The sequence below is a fragment of the Panulirus ornatus genome, chromosome 71 (assembly GCF_036320965.1).
Source record: "Panulirus ornatus isolate Po-2019 chromosome 71, ASM3632096v1, whole genome shotgun sequence".
In the NCBI taxonomy this organism is placed as follows: Eukaryota; Metazoa; Arthropoda; class Malacostraca; order Decapoda; family Palinuridae; genus Panulirus; species Panulirus ornatus.
Genome location: NC_092294.1, coordinates 7,870,331 through 7,883,004, shown reverse-complemented (window position 1 = coordinate 7,883,004; position 12,674 = coordinate 7,870,331). Strand labels below are relative to the sequence as shown.

Below are 12,674 nucleotides of genomic sequence, written 5' to 3'. Positions count from 1 at the left end.
GGTCGCCCTGGGTCGACCCCGTAGGTTGGAGGCAGTCGGTCCACAGTCAAGCCAGCTGTTCATCCACCCCTAGGGGTTGGTCGATAAAATAGGCACCTGCTCAGGCTAGGATATGTATATATATATATATATATATATATATATATATATATATATATATATATATATATATATATGTATATGTATATATATATATATATGTATATATATATATATATATATATATATATATATATATATATATATATATATATATATATATATATATATATATATCTTTTCTTTCTTTCAAACTATTCGCCATTTCCCGCATTAGCGAGGTAGCGTTAAGAACAGAGGACTGGGCCTTGAGGGAATACCCTCACCTGGCCCAATTCTCTGTTCCTTCTTTTGGAAAATTAAAAAAAAAAAAACGAGAGGGGAGGATTTCCAGCCCCCCGCTCCCTCCCCTTTCAGTCGCCTTCTACGACACGCAGGGAATACGTGGGAAGTATTCTTTCTCCCCTATCCCCAGGGATAATATATATATATATATATATATATATATATATATATATATATATATATATATATATATATATATATATATATATATATATATTCCTATGAGTCCACGGGGAAAATGAAACACGAAACACGTCCTAGCTTCGTCTCTTCGATGTATATCAACTGACTGTTATATTTCTCTCTTGTGTTTCCCCTGATGATGTGATTATTACACGAAAGTGCACTTGGGAACTTTTCGTGTTTCAGTTTCCCCGTGGACTCATAGGAATATCTTGATCACGCGCAAAAATTGTGATCCTTTCTAATATATATATATATATATATATATATATATATATATAGTGCTAATGGGATGGCATTGATTAGGGCCTCTGCTAAGAAAAAAAAGATGTTAAGAGTTAGAGCTACGTTAGAGCATTTGTTAGAACCGACTCTTGACATAGGCCAGTGGAGGCCACCCCCCCCCCCCACACACACACAGACACACACACACACACACACACACACACACACACACACACACACCAGAGAAATATGGGAACAGCAACAGAACTGTTAGAGAGGCAACAGCAGAACGATCTCTGAAGATGATAGAACTGATAACGAGGCAGCAGCGAAATGATGAAGTCAAAGGATAGAAAAAAAGAGAAAAAAGATAGAGCAATTAATCAAGCAACAGAAAGGCTGGAAGGTAAATAGACCCAAAGGAGCAGTAACGGATCTGTTTAGGAGGGAAACAAACGGGAATACTCTTTACGCTGATGTAATGACAGAGTTTGAGAATGACAACAGATGAAAGTATACGAGTACAATATCTAATAACAGAGGAGCGGATACAATACCATCCAACGGGCAATAACAGATATATGAATATGGTAACATGCAATAACAGAAATGTGAAGATGATAACAGATGCAATAACAGAAATGTGAAGATGACAACAGATGCAATAACAGAAATGTGAAGATGACAACAGATGCAATAACAGAAATGTGAAGATGACAACAGAACCCGGAAAAAAAGGGAAAAAAGTATGCGAATGGAAAAACAGCTTATTAGCATAGTAATAGGGTTATAGGAAATGATAATAGCCATTGTAACATCGTCTTAATACAGGGTTATAGGAGATAATAGAGCCATTGTCACATTGTCTTAATACAAGGTTATTGAAGATGATAATAGAGCCATTGTAACATTGTCGTAATACAGGGTTATAGGAGATAATAGAGCCATTGTAACATTGTCTTAATACAGGGTTATAGGAGATAATAGAGCCATTGTAACATTGTCTTAATACAGGGTTATAGGAGATAATAGAGCCATTGTAACATTGTCTTAATACAGGGTTATAGGAGATAATAGAGCCATTGTAACATTGTCTTAATACAGGGTTATAGGAGATGATAGAGCCATTGTTGTCTTAATACAGGGTTATAGGAGATGATAGAGCCATTGTAACATTGTCTTAATACAGGGTTATAGGAGATAATAGAGCCATTGTAACATTGTCTTAATACAGGGTTATAGGAGATGATAGAGCCATTGTTGTCTTAATACAGGGTTATAGGAGATAATAGAGCCATTGTAACATTGTCTTAATACAGGGTTATAGGAGATAATAGAGCCATTGTAACATTGTCTTAATACAGGGTTATAGGAGATAATAGAGCCATTGTAACATTGTCTTAATACAGGGTTATAGGAGATAATAGAGCCATTGTAACATTGTCTTAATACAGGGTTATAGGAGATGATAGAGCCATTGTTGTCTTAATACAGGGTTATAGGAGATAATAGAGCCATTGTAACATTGTCTTAATACAGGGTTATAGGAGATAATAGAGCCATTGTAACATTGTCTTAATACAGGGTTATAGGAGATGATAGAGCCATTGTAACATTGTCTTAATACAGGGTTATAGGAGATGATAGAGCCATTGTTGTCTTAATACAGGGTTATAGGAGATGATAGAGCCATTGTCACGTTGTTTTATTACAGGGTTATAGGAGATAATGATAGAGCCATTGTCATATTGTTTTATTACATGGTTATAGGAGATAATAGAGCCATTGTAACATTGTCTTAATACAGGGTTATAGGAGATGATAGAGCCATTGTCACGTTGTTTTATTACAGCGTTATAGGAGATAATGATAGAGCCATTGTCATATTGTTTTATTACATGGTTATAGGAGATAATAGAGCCATTGTAACATTGTCTTAATACAGGGTTATAGGAGATGATAGAGCCATTGTCACATTGTCCTGATACAGTATTTATCCTACCAGCAAACAAGCAGTTATGGATAGAAGAACAGATTAAGAATATAGAGAGGTCAAATAACCACACAATCAATGAGATATTTTATATATATATATATATATATATATATATATATATATATATATATATATATATATATATATATATATATATATATTCTTCTTCTTCATACTATTCGCCATTTCCCGCATTAGCGAGGTAGCGTTAAGAACAGAGGACTGGGCCTTAGAGGGAACAGCCTCTTATTTATATATATATATATATATATATATATATATATATATATATATATATATATATATATATATATATATATATATAAGGTGTAAGGACGGGTACTGGTGTACCACAAAGTCAACCAGAGCCGTAGCCAAAACACAGACGAGACGCCCAACTCAGAGGTCCAGTGATAGAGTCAAGCAGTTACTCCGCCACAGAGAAGAGCGAGATACAGAAACGGTGGATTGAACTGTGCAACCGTTGCAGACCTTATAGTATCGTGTGTAGCTTAAGAATGAAAGGGACTAGGACAGAAGGACATAGAGAAGACCCGATAGCTATAGCACACTCGCGAGATCTGTACCATATGATTACGGAGGACGATGTGGAAACTAACGAAGTCGGGAGGTCGCTTACAGTCCCACATGAACAGAAACAGTAACGTAGCCACAACAGAGTAACGGTCAGCAACAGAGAGGCACAGATATGGAAGACAGACTGGGACTATAACACAGCTGCGGGTCCAGTAACACAGCAGGGAAGGCCAGGATAGAACAGCGGAAGCGGAGAACAGATTCCCAGGAACGGTAACCGATGAACAAGAACACCATAGCTCTAAAGACAGTAATTGGGCTGTTGCGCTGTTAGGTTAACAGATTGGGTAACAGTGTAACAGGGAAGAACTCACTTGAGGAGTAACATAGCCATGGCTTTTGGGGCGAACAGTCATCAGTGCAGGTAGGGACATTTAGCCATACAAAAGTGGGATAAACCAAGGAGACAGTGGGATAAACCACGGAGACTGGGATAAACCACGGAGACTGGGATAAACCACAGAGGCAGTGGAATAAACCAAGGAGACAGTGGGATAAACCACGGAGACTGGGATAAACCACAGAGGCAGTGGGATAAACCACGGAGACTGTAGGATAAACCACAGAGCCAGTGGGATAAACCACGGAAACTGGGATAAACCAAGGAGACAGTGAGATAAACTACGGAGACAGTGGGATAAACCACAGAGGCAGTGGGATAAACCACGGAAACTGGGATCAACCACGGAGACAGTGGGATAAACCACGGAGACAGTGGGATAGACCACGGAAACTGGGATAAACCACGGAAACTGGGATAAACCACGGAGACAGTGGGATAAACCACGGAGACAGTGGGGTAAACCACGGGGACAGCGGGATAAACCACGGAGACTGGGATACACCAAGGAGACTGTAGGATAAACCACAGAGACAGCGGGATGAATCACGGAGGCAGTAGGATAAACCACGGAGACTGGGATAAACCACAGAGGCAGTGGGATAAACCACGGAAACTGGGATAAACCACGGAGGCAGCGGGATAAACCACACGCATAATAAACCACAGGGACGAAGAAATAACAGGTACAATGACTTGGTTTTGAAGTTCATAGAAGTGAGGGTGTGTTCCGTCAGGCATGTGTTGTTGGTGTGAGAGATGTCTCGTAGATTAATGTGCCAGCCTCTCTTGTCGTCTCATACAAGACATCCTTCATTTTCTATTTTATCTTAATTATATTTTCTATTTTATCTTAATTATCTGTTAGTCCCTTGCTGAAACAGGTGTCGACAAATCTGTACGAGAAAATTTCGTAGATATAACGTATTTCTTCCTTTTATTTTTTCTATTTTCGTTATCATATCACATGACTGTGTTTTACTTGGGTGTGTTGATTAATGATAATCACCCATTTAATGGCGATTATCATAAATATGGCCAGCACCCTTGAGCACGACGGAACGACCCTTGGCTGATAATTAGCCTTTCTAACAATGATTAACCATCAGTCATTTTAGCCACTTCAGTACGACAGTAGAGTTGATAATCACCCTTGCTAACATTGTGATAATCACCCTTTCTAACATTGATTATCACAAATCATTTTAGCCACTTGAGTACAACAGTGCGATCTTGGGATGATAATCACTTTCTAATCATGATTATCACAAGTCATTTTAGCCACTTCAGTACAACAGTGCGATCTTGGGATGATAATCACTTTCTAATCATGATTATCACAAATCATTTTAGCCACTTCAGTACAACAGTGCGATCTTGGGATGATAATCACTTTCTAATCATGATTATCACATATCATTTTAGCCACTTGAGTACAACAGTGCGATCTTGAGATGATAATCACTTTCTAATCATGATTATCACATATCATTTTAGTCACTTCAGTACAACAGTGCGATCTTGGGAAGATAATCACTTTCTAATCATGATTATCACATATCATTTTAGCCACTTGAGTACAACAGTGCGATCTTGGGATGATAATCACTTTCTAATCATGATTATCACATATCATTTTAGCCACTTGAGTACAACAGTGCGATCTTGGGATGATAATCACTTTCTAATCATGATTATCACAAATCATTTTAGCCACTTCAGTACAACAGTGCGATCTTGGGATGATAATCACTTTCTAATCATGATTATCACAAGTCATTTTAGCCACTTCAGTACAACAGTGCGATCTTGGGATGATAATCACTTTCTAATCATGATTATCACATATCATTTTAGCCACTTCAGTACGACGGTGCGACCTTTGGTTACGATGGCCTGGACCTTTTGACCTTACTTAAGGGTCAGGTCAAGGCTTAAGTCCTCATACCCAAAGGTCGTACCGTCGTGCTCACAGAACGCATCATCGTGCTGCTGGACTGTGTACCGTCGTGCTCACTGTCCGTACCCTCGTGTTTAAGGTCTGCACCCTCATGCTCAAAATCCGTACCCTAGTGCTCAATGGCCGTACCCTAGTGCTCAGTGGCCGTACCCTCCTGCTCAGTGGCCGTACCCTCCTGCTTAATGGTCGTACCCTCCTGCTCAGTGGCCGTACCTTTGTGCTCAATGGCCGTACCCTCCTGCTCAATGGCCGTACCCTCCTGCTCAATGGCCGTACCCTCCTGCTCAATGGCCGTACCTTTGTGCTCAAGGGCCGTACCGTCGAGCTTTAGGAACGCATCGTCATGCTACAGGACCATACACTCGTGCCCATTGACCGTACCGTCGTGCTCCAGGACCGTACCGTCGTGCTCAAGGACCGTACCGTCATTCTCAAGGACCGTACCGTCGTGCTCCAGGACCATACCGTCGTGTTCAAGGACCGTACCGTCGTGCTCAAGGACCGTACCGTCGTTCTCAAGGACCGTACCGTCGTGATCCAGGACCGTACCGTCGTGCTCAAGGACCGTACCGTCGTGCTCAAGGACCGTACAGTCGTGCTCAAGGACCGTACCGTCGTGCTCAAGAACCGTACCTCCGTGCTCAAGAACTGTACCGTTGTGTTCAAGGACCGTACCGTCGTGCTCAAGGACCGTACCGTCGTTCTCAAGAGCCGTACCGTCGTGCTCAAGGATCGTACCGTCGTGCTCAAGGACCGTACCGTCGTGCTCAAGAACCGTACCTCCGTGCTCAAGAACTGTACCGTTGTGTTCAAGGACCGTACCGTCGTGCCCAAGGACCCTACCGTCGTGTTCAAGGACCGTACCGTCATGCTCATTAACCGTACCGCCATGCTCATTTACCGTACCGTCTTGCTCAAGGACCGTACCGTCGTGCTCAAGGACCATACCGTCGTGCTCAAGGACCGTACCTCCGTGCTCAAGAACCGTACCGTCGTGTTCAAGTACCGTACCATCGTACTCAAGAACTGTACCGTCGTGTTCAAGGACCGCACCGTCGTGCTGAAGGACCGTACCTGTGCCCAAGAACCGTACCGTCGTGTTCAAGGACCGTACCGTCGTGCTCAGGGACCGTGCCCCCATGCTCAAGGACCCTACCGTCGTGTTCAAGGGCCGTACCGTCGTGCTCAAGGACCGTATCGTCGTGCTCAGGTACCCTACCGTCGTGTTCAAGGGCCGTACCGTCGTGCTCAAGGACCGTACCGTTGTGTTCAAGGACCGTACCGTCGTGCTCAAGGACCGTACCGTCGTGCTCAAGAACCGTACCTCCGTGCTCAAGAACTGTACCGTTGTGTTCAAGGACCGTACCGTTGTGTTCAAGGACCGTACCGTCGTGTTCAAGGGCCGCACCGTCGTGCTCAAGGACCGTACCGCCGTGCTCAGGTACCGTACCGTCTTGTTCAAGGGCCGCACCGTCATACTTCAGGGATCACAAGTTCCTGTCCTTAGACAGCGATGAAAAGTAAGCGCTGCTTGGGAGATGATCCCTGACCCCCCACACACGACACACCACTCCGGCTGGCCAAGCCATTTCACGGAGCTCGGACGGACACAGTCACTTACGCGACGAGTAGCATGCCAGGCAGGCGGCCCCGGCCCGAAACAGGTCGTCGATCGATCGATTATCGAGCGATCTCGAAGCAAACACGACCTTCCACGGATGTCATCGTGCGGACGCCGCTCCTGGTGTCGTCAGTAATGGCACTAAGTAATGACAGGGTGGAGGGCAGACGCCCATTTTCTCGTGTATTTTTTTGTTTCTCACAAATATGGAAGACGATTAATAAAAGGGATACGATGAACAAAGTCTTGCCCGTGGTGTGATTAATTCTTTGTCAGCATCTTCTTCTGTTACAGTTGGATCAAATTTTCTGTATGTGATCTACGAAAGGGAATGTAGATTTCAAGTTTGATAGACCTGGCGGGGTCTTGTGGAGGTCTTACTCCTTGGGGAGAGGCAGTAGAGGAAAGGAAGGAAGACCTGTGGCGAAGCATGAATCCCTGGATGGATTCAAGTGAGTAAGATTTCTGTGGACAGTTGTGGGAGAGCAGCAACCCCTCCACCCTCCCGTCACCACAGAAGCTGGGGAGAGAATTATTGGTTTAGTTATGTGCCCAATACTTCCCGATCAGCAGTTCTCCCCTCCGTCGTCTCGTATTGCCTCATATGCACGATGGGTCGCCGTGCCGCCCTTACTGCTGTTGGATCTCGTTACCATTGAGCCAGCAAGCGTCCAGGTGAGGCGTTGGGATGGCCACCAGCGGAACGCAGAGGTCCAAGTCCAGTAGCTCATTAATGGCAGCGTCGCCTAACAACACCGGACGCGAAAAAGCAAGAGTGAAAACGTGATTTCTTGAGGGAGTATTGAAATAACACGTTGAACACAATCTGTGCTTATATTCACATTTTTTAAAGTTATTTTTCTGCACTTGCGAAACAAGGAGACCTTTATAGTGATCACTTTGCTTATTTTTTTTTTTCTTGTTGCTCGTAGTTCCGTCGATCACGCCATCGTCCACAAGTGGCACGCAAATATTTCGAGTGATCCCCTGGGCTAACTCCTCATCCTCCTCCCCCCCAAACTCCACTTCTCTCCCCCGTCGGAACCTGACGGTCTTCCATTGCACGCCCGTGGAGGAGGTTCCTGCTGCTGTCCAAGTTACGGTCCCGTCTGCCGCTCGGTTATGAGGAAGCCGTAGCAACGTCCTCCTCCCCCCGTCGCAAAACAGCGTTGAAGTACTACGACCACGGGAGACGCCTTCCCTGTTCGCTTCTCGCAATACATTGTCCTTCCTTTAAGGCATCGTAGAATATCGCACGTTAACGATCGTCCTTTCGTAACCAGATGATGAAAAGGGGAAGGTATTTATCGTATTTCGTGAACATACATAAGGCACGAATGATGATGGTTGAGGAGTGTTTTTGATGTTTGAAACATTTATGATCGATGTATCAACGTCTCCACCTCGTAGATGGAATGGCCATGTTTTGCAGGTTTTTGGAAAATAGATCAACGCTGGAGGATCGTGTCGTGGATGTGCACACGGCCATACAAGTTGTCAGTTGTACGTACCTCGAGAACCTGAGCAGTAATGTGTTCGCTGGGCTGGTGCCATATATTTTTTTTTTGAAATGACAACGATTAGAAAATTCGCACCAGAAATACGTCTTGTTGAAAGGTTGCTAATTAAACTGGACATGATAATTAGACTTAATTATCATGGAAGTAGAGAGAAATGGTGGGTGGTGGTGGTGGCCGAAAGTTGCAGCGGCCCCTCCCCCCCGAAGTGAGTGTTGGCCAGAGCCATCTGTTGGCGGCGGCCGGCAGTACTGTTGTGGCGGAAAGTTGGCCGTGACGTCACACCAAACTCTTGGCGCACGTGTGTTGAGATACAGGGAGAGGAGGGGCGTAGGGTAGTGTAGAGTGGGTACAGGTTGGCCCTCCACCCTCGTGGAGGGGCGCGGGGGAAGAAGGGAGGAGTGAGAACGAGGAGGAGGGAGGAGGTGGTGTGGTGTGGTGGTGGTGGTGGAGGAAGAAGAGGAGGAGGAAGGTGATCGATACCAGAGTGAGAGTGATTTCCCGATGAGTTTCGCTCCGCGTGGAAATGTTACGCTCTCTGCGGTGGATTGCCAATTGCGGGCTGATTTATGACTATTTACTTCTCCCTTGCTTTACTAGATGATGGAGGCGATGTTGCGCCGGCTACACACGTAGGGGAATAACAAATGAACTTGCCCCGCTCCACCTCACCAAGGTGAGAAGATCCTGGCGATTCAAAGCGACTCCCTTGAAACAACGAAGTATGAAGGTTGACAGGAATAGGTGCCTTTCTGCGGGCGAAATGAGGGAGGCAAGACAGCAAGGGGAAGGGACCGGAGGGGGGGAGGTGGCGGAGGAGGAGGGACGAGTCCACGATGAGGGGAGAGGGTGTACACGGAGGAGGGAGGTGGGGGGTGAGCTGTGTGTGTGTGTGTGTGTGTGTGTGTGAGGGGGGAGGGATCGGTCGTTGGGGGGGAGGGTGGGTGTGGGGGAGTGCTGGGTAAGGATGCCTGGGATGAAGTTATTGCATAGCTGTTTATTTCCCAGCCAGTCTAGTTGCTCGCGGGCCTCAGTGTCGGGCAGACGTGTACTGCTCTTACCCCCGCCACCGCCCAGCCTCGCGCGCACCCAGACCCATCATCGCCACCACCCTCGCCAAGCCCAAGGCAGACCCCAGCACTTCTCGTTTCTACGGATAATTTTCTTTAACTCTTTTCTGAAATCTTGGCGAGGTGCGCGTTTTGGGGAACTGTTGCACCTTGTCGTGATAGATGAAACTCTGTACTTGGAAGGTGTTTGGTGGAGACAGAGGAGGAGCGCGACACATTTTGACTGCTACGAAATTTTTGTGTTTCTTCTGAAGTTAGTGGCTCAAAGTTTAACCATACTCGCCTCGCCATCGTGCCACATCGTTAGTTTGCCTTGTGGGAACGGGACTTCAGCCAACAAGATATTGATGAAGATTAATGTTTATCTTCCCCCGAGCTGAAAATTTTGTCTTGGAGGAGTATTGAGGATCGGCGGTGATCAAGCAATCTTCCTCATGTTAGCACTGGAAAATCCCATGGATTTGTTTCACGTAAGTTAATCCACTACACTCGTTGTGTGTACCTACGTCTGTACTGCCGTCTGAATTAACAGTGAAAGCAGTGAAATATTTGTTTGTGTGTTTTAGTGTTTTTTTTAATACATCGTTATTTTTTTTCTATTACTGGTGTTATAAATGATTTATATATACTCACGTGCGGTAAACTCAGTGTATGTATGTTCGAGTTTGTCCCAGTGGTGTCTTAGGTTCATAGTGGGGCGCGAGAGTATAGCCATTCGTCAGTTTGTTGTGACTGTTATCAGCGTGTTATCAGCAGTGGCCCCGTCGCTGTGTATTGGCTATAAACACGACCCTTGTGTGTGCAGTCGTTAGTATTGTGCGTGGAGAGGGGGTGTAGGCTGGCGGGGGGGTAAGTTCTTACCATTCTTTGGACTGGATTGTAATGATAAGATAACAGTAACGTTTTTATTTCATTGCTCTGTTGACGGCGTGTGCATCATCATGAATTTGCTTGTGCTTCAGGTTTGTGGAGCGAGTTAGGCTGAAAGCACTGGGGGAGACGTGAGCCGGAATTAGCCTAGCTGTTAAGTTTTCTGTTGTTTGTTTATTCCGAGCCTCGTCTTTCCTGGACATGCTCAAGATTAAGGCGATGGTGGATAAACGGTTAGACATTTGCCCACGGGTCGTACGGGTGTGTAAGCTGGCGTGAGTGGAAGTGACGGTGAAGTCTGCGTCCCCGCACCGGTGCAGGTGTGACGATGTGACGGTAGTTGAACGAGGTGTCTCAATGTGGCTGACTCTCTGTTACACCCTGCGTAATCCCTGTTCATTTATTGGTAATATTTAATTATCAGTTGATTTTAGATTCGTGCTCAGTTTTTGACGTTAAGTATTTTTAAGAATTATGTTCGTCACTGAATCGAATTTCCTCCGTTACTAATATTGTTTCTCTCTCCACAGCAGCAACACCAGCAGCTGGCGGAGTTGGGTCGGAAACAGCTGGAGCAGATCCTGCAGCAGCTTCAGGAGCAGCTGCAGGTCAACCTCATCCAACAGACACAGCTCATGCAGACGCCGGACAAGGTGAGGCAGTTGATCTTAACTCACACACGGCGCGTCCTCCTCCAGATCTGGAGTGGCGGTGTTAAGTCAGAGATGTTTCACTCGTAGCTTTCACTTGTGCTCTTGTGATTATTGAAGTATTAATCACACCATGAGTATGATTCATAAGTACGTGCTGTTAAATGAGGTATTTTATTTATTCAATAGAGCGCCATTCCTTGAAAATTTTGAGTTCGCATTAAGGGCTTTTATACTTTGCGTTAGGGTCAAGTATGAATGACTTTTGGTGTAAAGATGATATTGCTCATTTATAAACATCTTTCTTCGGGCATCCACACGTAGACTGGGGACGAATGCGCAAATTTCACGACAGATATTGTACTTTATAGAAACTATATCAGTTCGTAAACCGGAGGAGACTCTTGCCTTAGAAATGATCTTGTGGGGAGAAAAGAAATAATTGTTTCACATACTTTATGAGCATCGCTTCGTAAAAGTGCCCTTGTCAACTTGCCTGAGGAAAAAAAAAAAAAAAAAAAACGGACGCCGAGTTAGCTGGGCACTTACCTACGGGAGGTGGCCCACGTCATAACATCAACGTGTGCCAGTTAAGACTCTGTGCGGCCAACCGACCCTGACGGACGGAGGTGTAGCGCGCGACACAGTACATGAGGAGGTGTTCAGTACTGGCAGGGGAGAGAACGCCACCGCCGCGGCGGGGCCGTTCCCAGCCGTTTGTGTACGTTCAATCCCTGTTTACACACAGCACTCGCTCCCCCCCACGCAATGAGGGTTCATACGGAGGCGGTATGGGTGATCAGGTCTGCTCTTGGAAACCGTTGATATATATATATATATATATATATATATATATATATATATATATATATATATATATATATATATATATATATATCGGTGTGTAGATAGTCATGATATATATGATGTATATAGTTCCCATTTAATGAGGAAGTCCACGAGTGTAGAACACCCTCCGACCTCGGTAAAAATAGGTAGTTGATAAATATTGTCATTTTCACCCACCCTTTATCACGTATTTGGCTGGCAGCGTCTCATGTTTGCGCTGGTAAGTCAGGAATTTTTTTTTTTTCTTTTTTTTTATATTTTGGATCGATCTCCTTTCGTATTCGGAAGCACGCCCGTCAGGGACGTGCCTTCGGACGTAGCATTAGCGAACGAGCGCGCACTTCGGACGTAGCATTAGCGAACCAGCGCGCATGTGCGGAGGAAGGCGTCTTGAACTACCTACCCCCGTTCA

General features: G+C 44.9%; 1 protein-coding gene across 1 annotated transcript in view; it reads left to right on the top strand.

The window, feature by feature from the left end:
• The window catches only part of FoxP (forkhead box P), a 712,908-nt gene that overhangs the window by 474,298 nt on the left and 225,936 nt on the right, over nucleotides 1-12,674 (top strand). Inside the window, exon 5 of the mRNA XM_071660484.1 lies at nucleotides 11,294-11,416. Coding sequence (XP_071516585.1) covers nucleotides 11,294-11,416 — 123 coding nt within the window. The remainder of the gene's footprint in view (nucleotides 1-11,293; nucleotides 11,417-12,674) is intronic.